Source organism: Macrobrachium nipponense, chromosome 30 (assembly GCF_015104395.2).
Source record: "Macrobrachium nipponense isolate FS-2020 chromosome 30, ASM1510439v2, whole genome shotgun sequence".
NCBI classification, from domain to species: Eukaryota; Metazoa; Arthropoda; class Malacostraca; order Decapoda; family Palaemonidae; genus Macrobrachium; species Macrobrachium nipponense.
Genome location: NC_087218.1, coordinates 22,448,529 through 22,473,977, shown reverse-complemented (window position 1 = coordinate 22,473,977; position 25,449 = coordinate 22,448,529). Strand labels below are relative to the sequence as shown.

The 25,449-nt window shown below is 37.2% G+C and overlaps 1 protein-coding gene across 1 annotated transcript in view; it reads left to right on the top strand.

Moving 5' to 3' along the window:
* Positions 1-24,295, top strand: part of LOC135202368 (protein wntless-like) — a gene marked incomplete in the record, with an annotated part of 108,923 nt that extends 84,628 nt beyond the window's left edge. Inside the window, 3 exon segments of the mRNA XM_064231730.1 lie at positions 11,341-11,364; positions 18,459-18,494; positions 21,665-24,295. Of these exon segments, the coding sequence (XP_064087800.1) occupies positions 11,341-11,364; positions 18,459-18,494; positions 21,665-21,771 (167 nt within the window).
* Between the last annotated feature and the right edge of the window lie 1,154 nt (positions 24,296-25,449).

The following is a 25,449-nucleotide window of genomic DNA, read 5'->3' as shown; positions in this document are numbered from 1 at the left end:
TTTAACTGGATCTAGCTAGGCGCTAGAAATTATCCTATTGTTAAGACCGAAGGTTTGTTCGCGTATGAACAACAACAATTTCTCTTTTACATAAGGTCATCCCTGATTACTCTGTATTCTCTCAAAACTCATTTTGTTAGAAAACAACACAAAATGTTGAACAGTTCTTTTAACAGACTGTAACTTCACATAAGAGCAAATATCTTCATAAAACTTTCAAATCCATCCACGGAAGGGGGTGAAGTCAGACTCTTGCATCAGACAAGAAAGAATAAACTTTAATAACATAAAAAAAAGAAAAAAATTTCAGGGTTGGTGATTTTTTTTGAATTTTTAAAAAGATTTTTAAAAGTTGATTTATTTGATTTTGTTTATTTATTTGATTTTTTATTTGCGTATTTGGGTTTTTGATTTGTTAGATGATTTTTCAATCTTTTTTTCCTCAAAATGTATTTTATGACAGAATTACTAGTGACTTATCTTTTAGGTTTCCAGTTCTGGCCTAAAGTATGTACTTGCAATTTTTTTTATAACAAAATAAATAGATGGAGTACAGTTATGTATGCTTAAGTTTTTATTAACATTCAAACCATATTTTTCAATTTATTTGCTTTCAAATAAAAAAAAATTAATGACTTTTTAAATGCAAAAATCAATGATTTAATCACTTGACTAAATCAGTTTGATTTAATCATTGCCTACCCTGCTGATTTTAACATAAGAACAATAAAAAAAATAAATAGAAATGAAGAAAATATTATCACACCAATTTGTTTCATAAATAATTTCTCTTTTTCAAACCTATTACAGTCCCCCTTATCAAAGAGTTCATGATGACTGCCTTTGCTAAGACAACAACCAGTTTAATAACTCATGCTCCACCTCTGACTACCCTGGATATCGTTGACCAAATGTCTCTACATGCTCCTGCTTGGGCTTACCCTTGATAACCCTTCCTTCTGCTGTGCCGGTGCTCCCCCCTCCATTGAGGACTAGCGTCTCCAGGCACTCCTGAAGATATCTTGGAAGATATCTTGGAAGAAGTCGAAGAGGTGGAGCACCAGGGTTTCGTTGTTATTGTCTTCATTGCCTTCTTCAGAAGCTCCCCAATGGAAGATTAAGAAGCATGCAGGTGCTTCTTCACCCCTGCCAGTGCTCGCTTGAGTACTCAGCCAGGGTCTTGCCCAAGTGTATCTAACTCAAGGATCTGAGCAGTCTTCTTGTCAGGAGGTCACGGCCTCAAAGAAGACTGGAGTACACCTCGAGGACAACCTGAGTTCATGCCCGGGAGTATGCGATTGCTCTCCCCATTGGCCTGCTCACCTGGCGACAGCTTTCGCGTAAACCTGCATACCCTCCTTGGGATATCACCCTGCTATATCCACATGTGCAAGGGCGCTTTCCTTAGACGTGGAGCCTTTGCCACTGCAGGTTGGCAATCATGAGTCAGAATGGAAGAACTCCGATTGGAATGTAACATTCCAACATAGCCCCACAAGGAAGACTTATGTTCTTGGTTCAGTCCTCGGATGAGATCAGATGTATGCCCAAGTGGTTTAGAAGGGATGAGTTGGTTCTCCCTCCTCCAGGGGGAGTAGATTGGGAGGATCGTGGCCTGGAAGGACCCAAGAGTCCTTTCCCCCAGGACTCTAACATCCCCAAGATACAGAGGACCTTCGCAGAGTGGCCATGGCCGCATCCGTGGATTGTTCTGTCATGCTTCAATGCTTTTTGGGGACCGAAAAAGGAACCAAAAGTTTTGGTGGGCCTCCCATGGTCAATGCTTATTGAGGGGGTTTTGAAGCAGGTGATCACTCTGGTCCCTGGGCAGGAGAGTTTGCTTTGTGCCTACCACTTGTATAAGCTACTTCCTCCTCCGCTGCCTCAACTGAAGCGCTACTACACATCCTCGGAGGGTCTGTTGACGAAACAGGTTGACCCGGTGCAGAATATCTCTTGCAGCGAGAGGCAGCTAGCCTGGAAGCTCCTGCTATGGTAGCATTCCAGCAGTCTCCTGGCTTGACCTGTGGTCTTTCACAGTGTTCAATGTTGCTGCCGCCTCTGGTATCATCACTCCAGGGGAGGACTCCACTTTCAGAAGACTGTGCCGGTCTGGAGGTAGGGCAGTTACCTACCTGGCCCACCAGATGGCTAACCTGTGGGCAAACTTAATACTTATACATTGCTTTATTGTCTCCGACATATAGATTCAACTTAGCCTCATTTCGATTGATATTGCTTTCTCCCGTTCATTTGAAAAGACCCAGAAGTCAGATGGTTGAACATGTAGTTCAACACTGTCAAACATGTCAGAGGCATTGTACTCTTCCTTGATCTACTCAACCAGGAAGAGGACCGATTGGGCAAACTACCAGTCAGTTCAGAGACTTACTCAGATTCTTCCCTCCAAGGAAGTACGTAAGTCTTTATGTAAAGACCAATGGTTTGTATATTGTATAGAAACAAATGACAACTTTGAAGTCATCTGTATTTTTCCTAACTACAAACCTAAGGTTGTTACAGTTATATTCCCTCCTCATGCCACCCCTCGTGCTGATTCCTGGGCTGAAAGACACAATGAACGCATACCATCGAGGGGGGACTCCCGCTAGTTGGACAGCATTTATCTACCTAACCACCTTGTTTAAAAGTTGAACAGCTGTTTCCAGATGTGCTGAAGCACATTTCCTATATAAAGGCCTTAGGTTTGTATAGGTAGAAAAAATAAAAATTACTTTTAAAATCTGTCATTTTTGTGAGCAGTGATATAGATATGATGGAGAATCACCACTTGATTGTATTATATTGGATTTGATTGGATTATAATATAGAATTTAGGCAAAAGGGCCAAATACAATTGTACTCTATTGAGTTATCTTGCTATTTGAAGTGATGCTGTTCTAAGTTTCAAGCAAGTAGTATATGGCTTTCATTCAAGTTAAAACTAATAAATCATTGCAAATGCAAAAAATGTATAAGCTGGTAATTCCTGTTTTGCCCTTCAATTCTGCTTATAAAAATTTTGACATTTTTACAATACGTATGCGTACTAGTATTGCTATAAATGGCTGAATTTGAGAATTCCACTTCAAACTGTGGATGTATAGCCACATAAATTATAGATTTCAGTGCAAGTATTTTGAAATGAGTTTGCCCTGTGTAGACCTCTTTAATTGATAATTATTCTCTTGAAGTACATAAAATATCCACTTTACAAAATTTTTCTTCCGTTCCTTTACCGACCCCCCCCCCATGTCTATTTGAGGAGAGAAACCCCCCAAACCCCCCCCCAAGAAGGAGGAGTCGAAACTCTGCGATGTTCCCTCTTCTTGTAAAACACTCTCCACTGTGACTTAGGCCAGGAATGACATTCTGGGCAGGTATTAGTAATTGTAGAGGATCTGTGATCGCAGCCGCCAGAAACCATGAGGACAGGAATCCCTGAATGCCTGGGCACGTGCGTTGATGATGCCGTGAAGACTCGGAGGAATCCATTATGAAACAGAAACACACACTAGAAACACACTGTAAAGGAAAGGAAACATGGGCACAAATCAACCAGCTTGGAAGGAGATCAAAAGAGATAGTGTCTACTCTCCAAGGCGGTTAAACGAAAGCCTAAACACGTCATGAAGTGCGATGCGCAGTCTCTGACCAGCTCTCACCCCATACGTGCAGGAGTTGCCAGATCTCACAGATTCCTTGCTATGCAATCTTTGATTGTTTTAACTGGTTACCAGCTGGCGCTTGGAAATTATCCTATTGTTAAGACCGAAGGTTTGGTAGCTATGAAAAATACAAATTGATTAAGAATTTAACATATAACAATATGGGAAATTTATTTTGCTCAAGTACAGTAAGTTCTTGGTTTACATTGTACTCAACCTACAACACTTTGTAGTGACATCTCAATCTCTGATAAATTATTAACAAATTCTTCTTACGTCATTCAGACGTAAATTCAAACTTTGCACCAGAACTCTTTTGCACATGCAACAAAACAAAACAAATAATTCATTTTCGATAACTCATGACTTCCAGCAGCAAGTACCACTGCCAAACATATGACATAGCATGAGAGATCTCAAATAAGCCTTAAACTGCAATAACGAAACATCTCGTATTAGTCATATGTTACCATTTAACGTTCTTATGAGATATATTGTGGTAAGTCAAAAATTTTTTTAAACTGATCACAAAATCTCGGGTTTGTCTAGTAAGGGGTTAACTGCTTTGATAGGCAAAGAAAGAGTAGCTTTCATATAGTTTATCTGGACAGACATAAACCTTGAAGAGGAGGAGTTAAGGAGACCAAAAACTCCTATGTCCAAGAATGCTTAAGTCAATGTACACACAGTTGATTCCTGAGCTTTTACCATTTGTGAAAATAATTCTCATGGCTTCTGTACTGTAAGCACATTTTTATTTCCTTTAAAACCTTTTGCTAGAGAAGTTAGCATGAGATGTAAAGCCATTGCTAGTCCTGTCATTAGGGCACAGGTGATTTTTCCTGAACCAATATGAGAGTAACCTTGCTTTCTCTCCTATTGTTAGTTGTTAGGAAATCCTGCTAGTACTGAATTTTGGGAGCATGAAGGTGCACAATGGTGTATAGGGGCACACCTTCACATAGTACGAAAGTGGTAGTTGTCTTTAGTTTTGGCCCCCCAGATGCTGAAGCCTTGCCGAGGATGGGGGGGGCTTAGGGTTCAGCAGCTGGGCCCTGATGCCTGGTGGGAACTGCTTTCTTGCTGGGCCTTGGTGCCCAGCTGTTGATCCAACTAAATAAGTCAGCCCTTTTCCTTCTACTAAAAACATTTCATCTTTCTGCCTTCCTCCCTCTATAAGGTATGGATTCTATGATGATGACTATTGGCTTGGTTTTGGACATGGTTTAGTCTAAATCTTGGGATTTGAAGGAGGGTGAGGATGGACGGCATGCCACCTCACCCGTAGAACTCTAGTACCTGACATGGTCGAGCGAGGGGAAAGTTTAATGTCAAACCCTATCCTCAGTGCCGGGTCTGATCTCGACGGACATCATGACGCCTTACCACTGGAGATAGGGTGTATATCCAGTAATTACCCCTAGGACGACCCTAAGTAAAGGGATGACCCGTCCTCTAAGTGTGACTCCATGGTGGGTATGGGGAATATCTGGATAAATTCACCTTTTACGTTATATGGCAACCACCCCTATCTCTGCTGATGACCCTATGCTTTTGTCAAAGGACTTGCCCACGGAACCTGAACTTCAATCAATCATGGTCGGTCCCCATGATCAATGTAGTACCCCGGGCCGAATGACAAACGAACACAGTTGACGACCCAAAGCAATGCGAGTAGATATACGGCCAGGAAATCTCAACAAAAAGCATCTGGCTCCAGTTTCGTCTCACTGGAACCATTTGCCATGAAGAGAAATAAGAAGTATGAAATAGCTCCTGGGGTCTTTGTATCCAATTCTTTTAATAAATACCTGAATTTAAAGCTTGACGGTGACAATATAGATATTTTTCAAGTAAACAGAGAAATAGTGAAATGTTGTGGCAGACAACCCAAAATAACACCTCAAAATGGAAATATGCTTCTAGTAGAAAGCATCTCCCCAGAGGAAAGCATTAAGTTGATGGGATTGTTAGACCTTGCGGGAGTTACGGTTGAGTGCACTCCCCACTCCAGCCTGAACTCCAGCAAGGGCTTGATTTATGCAAAGTTTGAATTTACGTTGATGGCTTTCTCTGAGGAGAAACTTTTAACAGAATTAAAAGACCAGGGTGTAATAAATGTGGACAGAATGACGAAGAAGGTTGATAATAACAGAATACCTCAGTCTACTTTAATATTAACTTTTAATACATTAAGACTTCCAGAATGTGTGTCTGCAGCCTGGTATAGGTATAAGATAAAACAGTACATCCCAAGACCCAGAAGGTGTTTCCATTGCCAGCATTTTGGACACACCCTACAATCGTGTAGATCCAAATTGCAAGAAAATCCTGCAGTCTGTGTCAACTGTGGAGAGGATGAGCATGGTATGTGCACCAGGGAACCTAAATGTGTTCACTGTGGTGAGGGACATGCATCATCATCCCAGCAGTGTGATGTATATTTACTCGAAAAAGAAATCCAAGCAATCCGAGTAATAGAAAGAACAACATTTAAGGAAGCACGAGAGAGAGCCAAAGCAAAGACTGTAAGACCTGGTCTAAGTTTTGCTTCTGTAGTAGCAAAACTAAGAAACCAAAAGAAAGAGACAAATAAAAACAACCAAGTTAAGAGCACAAAAGGAAAATCAAATAAAGAATCATTAAAAAGACAGCTAACTGAGTCATCCGAGTCAACTGATGATGAGAATGTAAAGACAAGGTTCACTAGAACCAACAAGAAAGACACAAGTATGGAACAGTAAAATTGAAGTGTCAGTAGACACACCCTCCACCATCTGCCTCTTTGGAGGCAAGGCCAGTGGTTGCTGGTCTGGTGCTAGCTTCTGTTGGTGCCAATTCCTCTTTGGAGGACAAACCAGCAGATGCTGGTCCCCCGGTGCCAGTCCTCGCTGGTACTTCTGCCTCATTAGAGGCAGAGCTGGCTACTGCCAGCAGTACAAAGACGCTTGAGGTGGTCTCTTTAGAGAACACCTCTGCTCTCTCCGTCTCGATAGAAATGGAAAGCAAAGAGACTAAAAAACCCTTCAGTGTCAAAGACATTGAAGGAAAAGATGTTGGCTCTACGAAGGCGATAACTCCTCCCAAGAGGCCAACAAAACTTTCCATTAAAATGCCTCCCCCTAGTAGAAAAAAGAAATCTCCCAGTCTTGTAAAAAGGAACCACAATGTTGGTCCAAGACATGAATAAATTCACTTCCATTATTCAGTGGAACTGTCAGGGACTGCGAGCGAAGTATGCGGAAGTGAAGCTTTTGATCTATGAGCACTCTCTTGTAGGGGTATGTTTGCAGGAGACTATGCTAGGTGAATATACCCCTTGTCCTTGGGAATATGTTTATTATAGAACTAAATTTGATCTAGAAGTGGGAAATCATGGTGGATCCCTCATCTACATCCGTCGAGATGTTCCACACTACCAAGTGAAACTAAATACTCCACTTCAAGCTGTGGCTGTAAGAATTAATTTAAGAAGGAAATATACTTTATGTTCCCTTTACATTCCACCCAATAGCCATGTCTCCCAAGAGAACTTAATATACTTAATGCAGCAACTACCTGAGCCATTTCTTCTACTTGGTGACTTCAATAGTAGACATCCATTGTGGGGAGATGTAACATCAAATCAAAAAGGGAATATGATGGCATCTTTAATAGAAAATGAAGATATAGGTCTTCTTAATACTGGAGAACCTACCCATTACCACATTCAGACAGGCACTGTCTCCTGCATTGACCTTTCAATATGTAGCTCCAACTGCAGTGTTGACTTTAGTTGGAGAACAAGTGATGACTGGCATTCCAGTGACCATTCTCCAATTGTGATCGACACCAATGATGGTCCACCTATCCCGAGATCACCACGATGGTGCTTAGAGAAAGCAAATTGGAGAAAATTCAAAGACTTGAGTGAGTTGGAGGGGGATGGGATGCAAAAGGTCTCCCAAGTGTAGATGATGCCATACTGCAGGTCTACAGTTGGCAGTATTTTATCAGAGAAAAGGTGTCAAGAAGAAGGTGTTCACCAGGGTAGTGCTAAGTGTAACACTTTTTGTCTCTTGCCATAAACAGTGTTGCAGCTGTCCATTTTAAAGACACTGTTTTGTGGATGACTTGTCAATATCATTTGCTGCCACCCGGATGACTGTAGCAGAAAGAAAGCTACAATTAACAATAAATAAAATAGTAAGTTTGGGCTGAGAAAACGGGTTTTAAAATCTCTGTAAGCAAGACTACTGCTGTCCATTCTGTCGGATCAGGGAGTGCATCCTGATCCAGACCTCTATTTGTATGGCCGTAGAATCCCATGTGTAGAACAAGCACACTTCTTAGGCCTAGGTTTTGACAGTAGATTGACTTGGGTCCCCCATATCAAACATATAAAAGCAATGAGCCTAGAAGCTCTACACATTTTGAAGGTGCTTTCTCACACCAGTTGGGGAGCTGATAGAAATCTTTTACTAAAGCTTCATAAATCCTTAATCTTGTCAAAGCTGTCATATGGTTGTGAAGTTTGTTCTTCAGCTTCCTCATCTAACTTAAAAATTTTAGATTCAGTGCATCATTCAGGTATTAGTATAGCCACAGGAGCTTTCCGTTCGTCACCAATACCTAGTATGCTAGTTGATGCAGGAGAGATGCCCCTTGAACTCTATCGCCAGTCATCATTACTTCGGTACTGGTTTAGAGTGCAAAGACTCCCCAAATAGAAATATTTTTAACGGTTTTTACGAGTCATCCAAGGTATCCCACTCCTTTTAGCTATAGAATAAAAAAAATTTTAGAGGATACGAATATTAAAAAATTTCCCATTATCCCCTTTATGTATCCCAGCACTCCTGTCTGGAGGTTACCTGATGTGAAATTCTGCAGGTACTTCAGTGGAGCAAAGAGGGATAAATCTGATGAGGAAATGAGGGCCATATTTTTAGAGCATGTATCAGAGCATGTAGATACAAGTTTTATATTTACTGATGGCTCTAATTCCAATGCTGGCGTTGGATATGGAGTTTTTAGCGAATCTTTTAACCGAAGAGGTGCACTTCCTTCTGTTGCCTCAAACTTTACAGCTGAATTGTATGGCATCCTAGTAGCACTGGAACATATTACAACACTCCCAGTGTGTAGCTACACAATATTTTGTGACTCCAAAAGTGCCCTACAGTCCCTGGAAGTCTTTAATACTGATCATCCCTTGGTGTTGAAGATCTTGCAGTGGATTTTCTTGCACCAGTATAGAGGGAGCATTGTTTCTTTTTGTTGGGTTCCTGCCCATGTGAACATATCGGGAAACGAAGAGGCAGACAAGCTAGCCAAATCAGCTGCGCAATTTTTGATACCAAGAAAATGCCCTGTTCCATATCATGATACATTCTATGATATATGGAAATCCATCCAGCATTTATGGGTACTTCAGTGGGACAGAGTAGGCCCCAATAAAATGAAAGAAATTATTAGTCAGACACACCCTTGGAAATATGATCTAATACCAAGGAAGTGGGAGATTGTATTGTGTAGATTACGTATTGGCCATACGCGTTTAACTCATGGCTATCTGATGGATGGGGAGAATGAGCCCTTCTGTGACGATTGCTTAGTTCCACTAACCGTTAGGCATTTGCTGGTTGAGTGTCCCAGTCTGGTGGAACTTAGGAATCGTTTTTTAGGTTATAGTAGCTAAGCAGGGGGTAATTATAGCATGGCAAAACTGTTGGGAGAAAGTGCATGTATTAATAACATTATCTCTTTTATTAAAGAAGCTGGTCTTAAATATATGTGACAGCTGTGCTCTCTTAGTATATACATTTTTTTTTCTTTTTAATAGTTTTACTGTTACGTGATCAATCACAATTCTTTTTATCGGAATATTATTTTTATTTTTATCAAATTTATTTTATTTTTTAAATCAAATTTATATGTCTCTCATAAAGATAAAGGTATTTTGAATGTTGTATAATATATTATAAAAGTTAAAAGATCACATTTAGTATTCGGCGTCGGTGACCCTGGTAGTTTTGGATTGTCGATTATGGGCTTTTGAATCAGGCACACGAGTCACTAGTACTCTATGAGGTAGTCCTCCCTCTTTTCCTTGTAAGAAGCCTCTGCCAAGTCTTGCTACAAGGGCCTTACACCCTTTGTAGTTCCAATATCTGACGAAAGTACTTGCCAGTAAGGTTCACACAACATGCAGGGATGTTGAGAAGCTTTTTTCCCCTCATTAAAAAGCTTTAAGTTTGCTTAGCTGAATATTGTTTCTCAGGTCGCACTAACCTACCATGTTCATTCTATGTGGTAGTCGGCTAACTTTAATAGTAGGTAAGAGTCATTCCAAATACGTAATTATAATTTTCATAATAAAATTAACTGGATACTTACCTACTGTTAAAGTGGAAACCCACCCATCCTCTCCACACCTTAGTGGGTGGTCATGAAGAATTCTGACAAAAACGTAAACATTCCAGCACCACTTGGTGGGAAACAGGTGATTGCTTAGTCGGTTAGCCTAGTATTATTTTTTTTTTTCAATTTGTATGCTGATTGCACTTAATGGAATGAAGATATAAGCAAACTTTAACAGCAAGTAAGTATCCAAGTAATTTTATCATGAAAATTATTATTTTTAGCACAAGATTTTTCTGGAGATAAATGGGTATGTTGAACATGAAATTCCAAGTCATCTAGAGATACAATGGTGCTGCTCTACAACTTTTGATTTTGACATATGTATTATAAATATCTGAACTAAAACACCTGTTCTAACTGATGGGTTGTAGTGTTGTTAACGCCTGGAATGGCTGTTTTGAACCCATTCAGTAAAGGCAGAACCACGTGCACATGGTGATGAGAGGTTTGTTCTTTTGGGCTTTTGATTTTATAGAATGAAGCTGTGTCACGTATTATTATTTAGAAGTTTATTATTACAATAAAAAACTTTCATTTGTACTCATGTTCTAATTCATGAGTAGTAAACATTCAGGTCCTTAGTATTTTCTATTTAATGAATATATATCCACATTTCTGCCTGATTGTTTATCTATGTACTGATGTAATTTGGTGCAAATAAAAGTTCAGATTTAAGTTAAATTTAAGTAGGAATGTTTTTTTAATGATATTTGATTTATTTTGTAACAAGTGATGGTTTGCTAATTGTAAAAGTGTTCAAGATTGTTATTAAGAATGCAGAGATATTCATTTAGTATTGCAAATACAGTGTGGCCTTTGTTACTGCTTACATCATGAATGAGGGAGATGTAGGGACTAGATTACTGCTGTCCTAGCCATCGTATTGACTGCTTTAGGCAATTTTGCATTGTGCCAGTGACATTTATGAGGACACTAATAGTAGATGCATGGAGGTATCACACATGTTTACTAGTTCTGAAGCTCTCAGTCAGTTTATGTAGTGAGTCTAGATTAATTTCCTCTTTTTATATGGATAAAATCAAGCATATTCCTTCAACTAAAGACGAGGCCTCTGATTGTGAAAGTTCTTGAATGCATATATATATATTTTAGGAAGAGATAGTTTGAGAATTACAATTTAAGTAAGTTTATTATTTTTCTTTAGGGGCCATGCACCTTTATGTTTTTACTAGGAAGGCATTGAATGTATGATTTTGAATTCAAAAAGAAGTGTTTTTTCTAATCTTGTAATGGATTTTTGCTCCAGATTGGGCTGTGTCAGACTCCTGCGGTATGTTCCCCCCTTATGTCACTTGATGTTGTCTATCAGTGTTTTTTTTTCAACAATTTTTACATTTAAAAGTCTGAAAATAGGACCATTTGTAGATTATAAATAGAATTTTATTTATTGCAAATAATTTCAATTTTACTTTTACTATATATTATGCTTATCAGAATTAGTTTCATACAGTTTTTTAGAATGCAATCTAGTAGCTTTTTAAGTAAAATTTTTTCAAAATAGCTTTCTTTTGGTTAGTACGTACTTATAAATGAATAATGCTGTTGTTACTGCTATGGTTACAACTCGTAATCTTTTCAATTAAAATTATATTTGTGAAGTAACTATAATTTGACAAGGAAATCATACATCAAGTTGATAAATTGCTTGCATGAGAAGAGTAAGAATTTTGCTATTTTCTTTTTTTAACTCTGTTTTACTTCATAAAAAAGGAACCTTAACTCTGAAAGGAAGGAAAGGCTTAATTTTTTATTGAGTGTCACAGTTAATTCCCTTATGCATAATTTGAAACATGAGTTATAGGTTCTTATAATTTATTGTTGGTCACATTAAAAGTTATTTTTTCCAGAGACAATTCTGCTTCCTTCCTAACTGATCTTTACTAGTTTTGGAATGAAAAGTACGTAGTTGGGTTTAGGATTGTTATAAATATAGTGATTACACTTCTAAGTATGATTTCCTTCGTCCTTATGATATTGGGAATTTTTAAAAAGCAATCATAGAATTTCATTTAGCTACTCTTAATGACATTAGATTTAAGTAATCCCCAGTGTAGGTATCAGTTTCAGGTGATGACCTAAAATTTTATGCTTCGTGTTATTTTAAGTTTTATGTAAGAATGGCTGTAATTTTCTTAATTTATAGCTATGATTTGTTTAAAATATTGTCCTTTACATAGATCCATACTAGCAAAAGTACAGAAAGCTTTTTTCTGTAATCATGTTTTAAACATATCTAGTAAACATGCTAGATAAGCACATCTGTTCTTGTTTTGTAGTTCTTGATATTAAGGCTCATGCATTCCAGCCATCTATTGTAAGGAAACTTTATATTGTGAATTCATTGTTTCATTTAATACTCATCCAGTCTTCCTATTCTTAGCACATAGAGAACTTTTTACACCCCCCCCCCAGTTTATTATAGTATATACTTGCATTTTTATCTTCCTTAAGGTGGAGTCTTGTTTAATTTAGAGTTTTGAATGTTAATTTGTAATAGTTGTGGCTGAAGCAATGTAGTTAGAATGCTTGCTATTGTTGCTTGATAGTAGTTCATAAGTTACATTTGCATAGAGATTTATATCCGATTTGGATGAAGGTTCGCATTTTATATATGCATGTAGATCCCTTGTTTAGTAATTGCATGTGTTTGCTATTTTGCTTTCATTAATAAAAAAGTACCCAAGAGGTCTGAACTTCCATTACTTATCCAAAAAACAAGCTGGTACATTTCAGAGTGCATCTTGATGTAGCTTTTTCATACTTTTTTTTATGATCTGATAAATGTCAGATTGCATCTTGATGTAGCTTTTTCATACTCTATTTTTATGATCTGATAATTGTTGCTGTGATATTTTCAAAGCTATGGTAGTTTCTATGCTTGAAACATTAAAGAATATTATCCTATATTAATTTCATTACTGAAAGCTTTAATTAGACAAAGCCTAATCAGTGAAAATATCATTTTTTCATGGTAATATTTTCACAAATGAAACTATTGTTTTAACATTTTAACATTTTATGTCATAAGTTAAGGAAATATCACTCTTTTTGCAAATCGTTATCAGTTACCTATATGAGTTATATAATTGCAAAGATTATCTTTTCAATTATTGATAAAGTTTAAAATCTTTTACCTTTCATGGCCCCTAAGTGCAAAAGAGATATGGTGGTGTAGATTACACCTTGTCTAGATGAAGTAATTCTGTAGATTTCTAGCCCTCCATTTAAGTCTAGCTTGCAGTAGTGCATAGTGTGTAGACTTGTGATGTGAGGCATGTCTTTATCAGAGGAATGCTATTTTTTATATCTGATAATAATTTTTATTTGATGATTGGATTATTTGGTATAATACTCTTTGATGCAATAATAGCATGTCTTTATGGTAAAAATAAATTGGTATATTCCCAAGTACAGTTCAGGACTATATTGTACACTCTGCTTGGATAACTTTTCTTCCTATTTTGATTTTGTTTTCCATGTGATATTGGTTCATTTTTCATCATGTAGCATAATTAACAACCCACTGAAATTGAAATTGGATGATAAAACATCTCTGTATGGAAATATATATTCACACAGTATTTTGCCGATTAATTAGGTATGTACGTACTTTATATATTTTTATTTGGATATATGTAGTATGTTATATTAGATAGGCATGTGGAATAGTTTGCAAACTTGCTTAACTAACATTTAAATGTGGTTGTGATTTTATTCTCCTGAAAGTATCCCAGATATAGAAAAGTCAAACCAATGAAAGCAAATGTACTAATTGTGATATGCTTTAAAGTCTATTCCTTGAATTTTACTGATATTCATACATGGTTGATGGCTTGGCTTAGGACTGGCATTTTTCTTTCTATTTTGTTACAAGTAATTACAAATTAAATTATATATTTGCTCTCATAAATATTTTTGTGTCTTGATCTTGTGAATAATAATGATGAAAGATTTTTTTCTCTTTATTTACTAGGTATGCATATTGATGTAGAGGCGCTACATCTTTGTACTATGTATTGTTAAATTAATTTTGGCATAATAGTGGGGGAGGGCTCATTATGAAATATCTTTGTTGTATCCTAGTATATGGGTATATTTTATACTCGTCTTGAGAGGACTTTGCAAAAACACTTTACAGTAACATTCAGAAGGAAACTGAAAGAAGTTTCTGTTTGGTTCATTCTTGGTTTTGATAAACTCAGATTGTTGATTTTCATCAAGGTAGAAATCTTTTATTTTATATACTGTAACTTACAAGAAATCACATAGCTGTAGTTTCAACTCACGCGGCAGCCAAAATTTTGTAATTCGTGGTAGTGCTTCTTTTGTTTTGGGTAAGTGACTAGCCCCTCCCATTCCCAGGGAAAGAGAGAAACAACTCGGCAAAGAGCTTCAATATGTTTCTGCTGGCTTATCACTGTAGACTAGTTGTATGGAGCAGCTTATTTTTGGAATTCTTTGCTTCTCTGGTAGATGTTTTTCACCCAATTGGTGAAATATGTATTCTTACATTTGGTAGCCTTTGGCACAAATAGTGTTAGGTTTTCTTTAGGAGACAGAATTTCCCGATTTTGACGTTATTCACAACCATAGACTATTTTTTAAAGGATTAGACTTTGTTTTAGTTGACTTGTGTACAAAGTAATGTCTGACTCAAGCTCAGCTAACATGTATTACGAGATTGACAAAGGCTTCTAATGATAATCATACTCTTTGTACAAATTCTATGGTACAGGTATGTTCAGAAGGTCTGACCTGTGATGGTTGTAAAGACTGGGATAGCAAAAAAGTGGAAGACTTTAAAGTCCTATTTAGCTAAACTGGAGAGAGACAGAAAGAGAAAGGAGGTTTCTAGAGCTGATAATAGTAAGATTTTAGCTAGCCAGGGTTGTATGAAGTCTTCTAGTGATAGTAATATTCCTGTTGTCTCTGCTCCTATATCTATTATATCTCCAATTCCCAGTTGTCTGTGTATACCACCTTCTCCTCTGCCTGGCTCCCATGCTTTTGACCCCGATCCCATTGCCAGCCTTAAGTCAAAATGTATTAGAATTTGGTTTATTAGTGAATACTAAGCCCCAGTTAGGGACATTGGTGAGAGTCCTAATGGACAAAATGAGTTAAAAAAGTGTCAGTGAAGTGTTGGTAGAGGTGGCTGCTCATCCTGCTGATTCTCCAAGGTAAAAGTCTATGTCATATTCCCCTAAACCTGGGAGGAGTCTTAATGGTAGCCCAAGGGAGGTTGGTGGGGTCTGCCCATGGGCAGTCTCCCCCCCTTAGTCGGACCTGTTGTTACTTTCCAGGTTGCAACTGAGCCATTGGAAAGGTGTCTCTATGGAATTACATCATCTTTCATCTAGTTCAGAGAAGTCCAGTCCCAGGCGCCAGTGGCGCTTTGCGGACGAATCACAGACAATGAAAAGGCGCACAGTGGATGTCACTCTTCCCTACAGTACCTTGCAAAAGGTTCATAGAACCTGCTCACAGCCCTCATCCCTTCTGCAGTTACTGGGACAGGCTAAAGCGCTTTCCTGCGAAGCATTTGGTGATGGAGTGCCAGTATTTGGCTTCCAAATGCTCTGCTCCCTCCTCCCACAAGCATTCCTCATTGTACAAAACCAGTCGTTGTTTGAGTGCTCATCTGTTGCTTTCAAGCAAACAATAGTACCTGAGTACCCATTAACGCCTGAGTGTCCATTATCCCCCAAGCATTCATAAGCTCCTGAGTGCCAAATAGCGCCTGACCATCCAGTTTCAGCTTTCGAGCCCCAACTTCTGGTTTTGTGGCACCAGCTCCCATGTGCTTGCCTCCTCTTCAGACTCACTTCTGTACTTGTTGATCCATCATTGGCACACATTCCGCGCCAACTTGACAACAATTTGGGCCTGCTCAAGAAGGCTCCTTTTGTATCTAAGCCTCCAACGGACTTACTTCTGTCCCCTATATTGTCAGAGATGGAAGAAGAAATAGACCAAGATTCTCCTCCATTGGCTAATACTGAGGTATTTGCTCATTAGCTTCCCTGATTTCTTCTCTCCAGCAGCTCCGGTTTCACCTACTTTTTTTTTTTTTTTAATGAGTAACCAGTCGATTTACTCTTCTAGCCTTCCTGAGTAGTGCTCTGAATGAGGTTGATGGTTGGCTCTCAGAGAAAAGAGAGCAAGGGACAGCCTCCTTCAGTTTTCCTCCTTCCAGACTGTCTCAAAGGAGGTACTTATGCTCCATGGGAGAAGCACCCTCCTTGGGAGTTGCTGCCTCCTCCCAGGGGGAACTCTATGGGCTTACTGATTCTTCCTGAAGATCAGCATTTTCATCAGTGAAATGATGTTCTCTGCTACAGAGCTAGACCATCTCCTCAAGAATCTTTTAAAGTTTTTGAAGTTTTAATTCTTGGACTGGTCTGTTCATAAGTTCAAGAATTAAAACTTCACACAAGATTCAGGACTGTTCTTTGCTTGAGGATTGTGTCGTGGACTCACTTAGTCAATATGTCCATCGTATTGATTGCCTTCTCAAAAGAAATTTCATACCTCCTCAGGAAGGGGCCGATAGAGGTGGCCGAAGACGTCAGTTTTCAGGGGCTTTACAACGTCTTTTTGTAGTCCCCAAGTCGGCAGGAGGTTGGAGACCTGTCCTGGATGTTAGTCCCCTAAATTTCTTCACACACAAGACAAAATTCAGGATGGAAATGAATCAGACCGTCTTATCATCCATTCCTCAGGGAGATTGGATGATTTCCATTGATATGCAAGACAAATATTTCCACTTTCCCATACATCCAGACTCCAGGAAGTGCCTCAGGCTCTTGTTCCGTGACAGAGTATCAGTTTCAAGCTCTGTGCTTCGGCCTCTCAACTGTCCCTCAAGTATTCAGTTGAGTGCTTGCCCCTCTGGCAAAGTGGCTCCATCTTATGGGGATCAACATTTCCCTTTATTTGGATGATTGGCTCCTTCGATCCCAGTCAAAGGAGAAGTGTATGGAGGACCGTCGGGGACCCTTCTCTCACTACAAGACTGCTCGGCTAACAAATAGACAAATCTCCTAAGGACTCAAGCATCCATAAAGCACTTTGAAACTCTAGCAGACTCCACATGAGAGTTCTATAATTCTTCCTCAGCGCCAGCTGGGACAGCAGAAAATACCCAGACATGTTCATTTTTGGAATCAATAGGGACTTGCAATGGTGGAAATCAGAAACAAATTGAGCTCTTTGCCAAGTTGTTCCTCTCTTTCCCTGAAAGTGGATGGGGTCTTTGTCACCTACCCCAAAAGTGACCTACTAATTTCACATTTTTAGCTGCCAAGCGAGTGAAACTCAAAGCAATGTAATTACTGGGTAAGTTACTTATATAAAACTTTATTCTATCATTAAAATGTCATTTATATAATTCATAAATGTTAATTGTTTAAAAGTTTGCAAGCATAATTTTGGAGGTGGTCAGTTGTTATTGCTGTAGGTTGTTATTGAGTAGATGAGGTAAAAATTTGGAGCAAATCATTAAGGAAGTTGGCATATCAGGTGGGAAGAAACCAAAGGGATCACGCAAAAGGTAAAAGGCAAAAAAAAAAAAAAAAAAAAAACAAAAAAAAAAAAAATGCAGCTGGTGCCTAATAAGGGACAATGCAAAGTACTTCATTCCCTTCCTGGTAGTCTTTTATTAAGAATGTATAGATTCTTAAGTTATTGCCCCTTTTCAAAAATCAAAGAAGTAGTATGGAGAGAAATTCTGTAGTCTTAAACAGAGAAGTAATGTCAAAAACATAGTCCTATACGTATTTGTTATTTTAGTGTTTTTTCACTTAGAAGTGAAATGGATGTTGTATTATACATTAATTAGAAATTTGGACATTTCCTTGAAATGGATGTTATTTTGTATTATGCATTAATAAGAAATTTAGATATTTCCTGTTTTAGTTAAATGCTAGTCTGTATTCGATAAGAATATCATATTTACTTTGTTTAAAACTTGCTTATTTTCTTCAGGCAATTTTTGTGCTGCTAAAGGTTCTACTAGAGAAGAGATAAAGTATTTGTTACCAGAACAGTGTTGCTGAATCAGAACTCTCTTTTTTAGTTTAACTATTAAATAATGTGATAGTATCTCATGATTCATGATCTGAGCATAGGTTCTTGAGTATTTGAAGCAGAAAGATGTTTGTTTCTTGATTTCAGCTCTCTCTCCTTATTGTCTCTGTTTTTACTAATCTAAAATACCAAATTATTAAAAAGTATTAAGATTTTTTAAATCTGGAAGGAAAAACATGCAATATTCTACATGATGTAAAATGAACCTCAAAAGAATTCTTTAATGTTATGTATGATCATTTAGTTCACTAACCCACACACACCTCGCACTTTTAGGTCTAGCCTCGATTCACGGAGCACTTTTGGCACGAGGTAAGCCCCCCCTCACACCCTCCTTATTTCTTAAGATAGTTTGTTATTGTTCTGTGGACAAACAGTTGTCCAAAGAATTCTGTCAATTATTATTCAGTACAGTATTGTCTATTAAAGGTACAGTATTTCAGGTTTACAAAGAGACCTGAGAAGTTTTCTTAACAGTTTTTGTTTTCAGCATATTAAGGTGAACTATTTTCAATTGCATTAAATTAGCTTTTTCTAATTCAGTTTTTTTACAGTATTTGCCCAATTTATTTCACTGCACTTTTTAAAATTATAACTGTTTCAAAATAACTTAAGTTATTAAGAACATGGCAACACGAGTTGGGTTTTGCGTATCGATACAAAATATAATGAACTGTGCAAAAGATCAAAGGTAAATGGGCTTCTGTTTTTATATCAGAATATGATACTTGCGTGGCAAAAATTAAGGAAATTCCTAAGAGGTGTTTAAGATTTAGAATTTACATTGACATGCAAGGGATGTTTTGGAGTTGAGATGATGGCTGTTATTACCATCATACTTGCAAAGAAAGCTTCCAAAGCTACAGTACTTTTAAAAATGAAAAACAGCAAAATGTAAAATAAATAGTTGTACAATAAATGAAAGGTTTTGAATACTCTCTAAATACAAAATCACTCATTTAATCTACATACATAAACAACAAAGGTACATGAAAGAAACAAATGCAATGATAGTACATGGTTTTTAAATAATCATAAGTCTCTGGAACTCAAAGCATTCGCAGTAATGACACTTTCAGGAAGGAAGACTGTTTCACAGTCATGCATTAAAGGTGATGAAAGTACCATCTTCAGGAAGGAAGGCTGCTCCACTCCACAGTCCTGCAATCGAGATGGTGACATCGCCAGGAAGGAAGACTGTTCCAAAGTCCTACTGTCAAGGTGATCAAAGTAACACCACCAGGAAGGCTGTTCCACAGTCCTGCAGTATAGGCAGTGACAGTGACACTGCCAGGAAGGAAGACTGTTTTACAGTCCTGCAGTAAAGGTGATGAAAGTAGCACTGCTAGTAGAGGCAATGAAAGTATCATCATCAGGAAGGAAGGCTGTGCCACAGTCCCACATTAAAGGAAGTGACAGTAACATTGTCAGGAAGGAAGATTGCTCCAGTCCTGCAGTTAAGGAAATGACAATAACACCGCCAGGAAGGAAGTGTGTTCCACAGTTCTGCAGTCAAGGTGATTAAAGTAACACCACCAGGAAGGAAGACTGTTCCACTATCCTGCAGTAAAGACAATGAAAGTTACACTACCAGGAAGATCTGCCATAAAGGTAATGAAAACAACACTGCTAGGAAGATAGACTGTTCCACAGTCTTGCAGAAAAGGCAGTGAAAATAACAAATAACACTACCAGATAGAAAGAGTTGTTCCAGTCTTGCAGTAAAGGGAAATACAGACCTATGGCTTCTCAACAGAATTGGAATGTTTTGCTGCTGTACAAAGCAAGTAGCTTGCACTCTGTCTTTAGTTGCAGGCACTATGGGGTGATGATGAAAGCCCTTGTTGAGATAGATCTTGAGAATTTACCATACAGAATATCTTTCAAAAATTGTTTAAATATTAATGACTTTTCTTGAGGATGAAGGCTGTCATTATCTTGGTGCAGGATGTGGGCTTCAACTTTTTTGTTTCAAAGTGTCTGAGCGTTCCACACTGAGATTAATAAGGGTGTTATGAAAGTCATGTGCACTAGTTTGGACGTATTGAGAAGTGTGCTGGCGGTGTGCCAGATATTTTAGAGGCAATTTGCAAGGAACAGAAATCTATCTGGGGGTAAGTATTCCCCAGAACTGAGAAGTTTTGCCCTCACTCTTCATTTTTATTTCCCACATGCATATCGCTATGTTCAGAAATTGTTTGATACAAGTTTACCACATCCTAGAAAATTGTGAAGTGGTATCAACAAATAGATGGCCAACCAAGATTCATGATTCTCTCTTTTTCAGCATTAAAGATGAAAGCTGATGCAGCATTGGAAACGGGCAAACCATTAATTTGTTATTTAATTATGGGATGGGAAAAAAATATTGGTCTGTTATGGGCACAGAATTAGAATTAATGATAGCATTTCCTTAGCTAGAGAGGCTCTTATATTAATGGTAACTGCAGTAAATGGTAGCTGGAAATGGCCTGTTGGATATTTTTTTATTGCAGGTCTTGGTTCTCAGGAACGAGTAAATTTAATTCAGCAATGTTTAAGTAGGCTTCATTCAGCTAGGGTTACTATTATATCATTGACATTTTTTGGTCTGTCAAGCAATGCTGCAATGATAAAACAATTAGCATGCTATTTAGACAATGAAAATTTAAAAACATCATTCTCATATCCAATAACTTCGCAACCAGTCTGTCATATGTTGAAGTCGGTAAGAAACACTTTTTGTGATAAGAAACATTTTATTGATGGAGAAAACAACTCGAATGGATTTGTATAGAAAGATTGCGCAATACTACGCAGGCTAATGAAGGTTTGCATCTACGGAAAAAACTGAGATATGCACATGTAGATGGGTAAAAAAACAATGTTAAATAGTAGCTCAACTACTCAGTGAATCAGTTGCAAAATTCATGCCATTTTTCTTTCTATTGTCCTCAGAGAATTTCAAGGATCAACCACCTATTTGACAAATGTGAGAAATGTATACTCATGGCTTTGAAAAGCCATTTCAGGGAAAAAATTTAAAACTGATGTAAGGATTCATTGTTAATATATAATTTTAATTTCCTTATGATAAAAAGATAATAAGAAAATGAGTGTTTTTAAAGGTAAGGCTGAGATGGTCATTAGGCAGACAAAGGATTTATTTGGTCTTTTCTGCGCTACACAGTGTGTCCGGGTGACCCAGTGGCTTCACATATTAGTATAGGGAAACTGACCTGTGACATCACCCTGATTCAACCTCCTTGAAAGGAGCTAGAATTAGATACAGTGTATCTAAATACCAAGCCATAGGTCTTTTGTTTGAATCCTGCCTACAGAAGGGAACTAATGGAAGAACAACCAATATTTTTTTTTGTTAATCGGTACTTATTATTTTTAAAAAAGTTTTTGATGAGTAGAGTTTAGTTGAATCAGATCTCAAATTTATATTCTTTTAATGTAGGTAAAGCATGACCTATTTTTTATTGAATTTTTTACAGATACTCAAAGCAGCACTGGAGAAGAAATTGAATTCAGCAGGTTGGCAACAGAACCATCCGAGATGTCATCTCTTACTGCCTTTGCAAAGAAGACAGCAACAGAGTAAAATGAGTTTTCAGGGAGCATGACAAACTTTATATTGAAGGCTTGGTATAATTATATTTCCTGTAAGAATGACATGAAATAATACAAAAATTTTCTTTGACATGTGTCAAGAGTCTTTGTGGCTATCAAACTAAGATGTTAAGGATATGGTACCTTGTTAATTTGTCATTTATATAGCCTTTATACACAACTGGCAAATTAAGTGAATAATGAGAAAGAATCTCAAAAGTTTTGTATGCATATTTTTCTCAAAAGGATCCTTTTTACTTCACAATGTCTGGAATTTAGTATTGTGAAGGTGAGATGGTCTGTTGAAAGCTGTGGTGTGGACATGTTATTCTCACACTCGTGAAACTTATATCCTTTGCATTAAATGTAATGAAGGGCAGCTTTTGTTTTCTTTAGATAGTTCTATGTAAAACTTATATAGATTGTTTTTTTAATCTTGGTACACTTTTTAAATTACTGTATTCTGCATTACTTAGTGACAGTAAATTTTCAGATAAGCTTTCCAGCATTAATTTTAGAATTTAATAGGTGTTTATATTTTATGTTATACATACATTTCTTTAAAGAAATCTCATTTTATTTTACATTCTGAAAATTCTCATTTTTTAAAATTATAAGTATTGTGTTACCTGATTACTTTTAAGAAATACTGTAATGATTGATTTTTGTGCCAAGTATAAAATCTTGTAATTTCAGATATATCACAAAATATTTTAAGAGGATAGCTCAGGAGCTAATAGATTGCATCATAGTGCTTAGCATATATTTTAAGAAATATTTAGTGATCTTAAGATTTTGAGGTACTTTACAATGATGTTGAACCTACATGGTATTTTGTCCTCTTGGTTTACCTCAGAATGGCCACTATTTATGTTTAACATATTTCTTATTACTAGCTGATAAGCTTCAGTGTCCATTGTATTGATCAGTATTTTGTGCTTAGTCTGGAATGATGAAAGAAGATTACCTTAATAAGAACATTATTGCCATTGTGGACTAGATTATTGTGGACACAGATATAGAATATTAATGCAGCACCACTGGCTTCACATTTAATCTGTTACTCCCTCATATTTTATACAGGTTCGTCATGAAGACAGTTTCCTTTATCACTTTTAGAGACTGGAATAGGGACTTGTCAGTCTTCAAAACTAAATTTTACTATGTCAAAATTATACTTTCTACTGTTAATTTTACTTTTATGTTTGGCCATGAGTAGTGTTGCGTGTCTTGATTTTCTGTGGAAGGTACAATACTCAGTAGTTTATTTGATATTCTGTAAGAAATCTAAGTAGAATCAAAGCAGATTACACAAATTGATTGAGAAAAGTTCACCTACTTGTCAAAGGTAATTAATTTGTATTAACTGATATTGCTGTTCATTACTGTATTTATGTACTTCTCTATCCCAAGTGAACTGTTTTATGTAAATCATGTTTCTTGAATGCTTTGGGTATTCCTTCCATTTCCACATATCAAGACTGAGACTAGTAAAGAACTTTATCCAGTGCAGATTTTCTCTCACACTTGAGGCAGCAGATTAGTAACACAAGCATTCTCGTTAAGGAAGAAACCGAGATGGCATTTTGTGGTAATCATTTTATTGGCTTGATATATAAAAACGGAGGCCTTACTTGCTAACATGAAAATTTCTATTCAGTGAACGATATTACTCAGGTCCAGGCCAATGCGTACAGGCAGTCCCCCGGTTATCGGTGGACTGTGTTATCGGTGATGGCGCCAAAACGGGACGAGTTCCGATTATTGGCGCCATAAGGTTGCTTATGGCGCTGATAACCGGTTATGGGCGCCATACAGTGTTTCCCCCCGTATTTGCAGGGGATGCATACCAGACCCCCCCGTGAATAGTTAGAACCCATGAATGTTTGGAACCCCTATAAAAACGCTAAAAACAGCCTAATTTGTTAGTTAAAACTCAAGAAAAATCCACTAAAAATGTTCATACTTGGTTTTTTTTAATAGTTTTATCACAAAAAGTGCATTTAATGATGAAATTGATAAAAAAACATGAATTTGTGGATATTTCTCATAGAAAAATACCGCGAATGTGCAAATTTTTCTTGAATAATACGGGGAAACGTTCCTTAGAGAAATCCGCGAATCCGGAGAACGCAAATACAGGGGGGTTCACTGTAAATCACCAAGTTTCAGTTAATGGCGGTTTTCGCTTATTGGCACACCCCCCGGGTACGCAACCCCTGCTACAACCGGGAACTGCCTGTATTATACTATTGACATTTCAAGAAACTACTTTATGTAAACTTGATATCGTAGTTGGAAAATAAGATCTTCAATAGTATTATGTACCCATCACAGACTGCTAAAAATGACTTAGGCAAAAGTATACCTTGACTATATTCACTGAATTGCTAGCAGTTCAAACTATGATGATATGAATGACTTAAGCATATGTTTACAAAGCACAAACAGTTTTTTACAGTTTCCTATGCTCTGATACCTTTTTTTTTTTTTTTTTTTTTTTTTTTTTTTTTTTTTTTTTTTTTTTTTGTTACACATTGTTGGTATCTTATAACTTTTGTGTGTTGTGACTAAAGTGTTTTATACTTATACTATATGGTCCGAATTTTGTGTAATCTGAATTGAGTGCTTTTAATTGTTTTATAGTCTCAAGTAATTGATGTTGAGAACTTATTTATGTATGTATTCCTAATAAAGTAGATGTTAAAACAAAAATTTTACTCAGCCTCAAAGTTTTTTTACTTTTAGATTTATAAATACTTACCAAGTAATTACTACATTGCTTATAGTTTCAACTCGCCAGCAGCTCAAATTTTTAAATTCACTGGGAGTGTTAATTACTATTGTGTAGGTGACTTGACCCTGCCCACTTTCGGGGTAAGAGAGGAACAACTCAGCCAAGAGCTCAATTTGTCTGTACCTCTATGTCCATAAGAGGGGAGTAGGGAGGGCTCCTATTCATAATTACTTGGAAAGTATATATAAAACTTTATTTTGTTATAAAAATGTCAATTTTATATAAATAACTTACCAAGTAATTATATTGCTGAATCCCATATTGCATGGAGGTGGGATACATGGACATATTCTACCTACAAAACATTAGATAGTAATGAATTTGTGAAAAGAAAAGTTGCTAGCATTGATATAATACTTGTTGTTGCTTACCAGGTAAGAGCTACTGCAGGTAGATACTGCCTCTGGTTGACATTCATCTTAACCTTGTAGGGTGTGGTGGTATAGCCAAGGAACACCTCATATCAGTGGGAAATTTGTAGTGAAGGACAATTCCAATGGCTAGCAAAGCATTTATAGTTGCAACTGCCCTGGGTGCAGTACCATAATACAAACAACCAGAAAAACCAATGCTGTCACCTACACCATATAATAAAACCACCAACCATCCACTGAAATATAACTCGTCGGTACTCCAGGTACACGGTACCCTCATGCTCCCCCTTAAGACTCGAGACCCTAGATATACATTTTCAAAATACCAGAAAACAAAAAGAAAATTTAATAGTACTCAGTTTTGAAGACCTGGAATATAATTATATTTTCAACATGGATGAACTAGGTAATGCCATCAACTCATGTCATCCCTCCACACCAGGATATGATAAAATATCATTTGAAATGATAGAAAAATTAGCTCCTATAGCTAAATCAT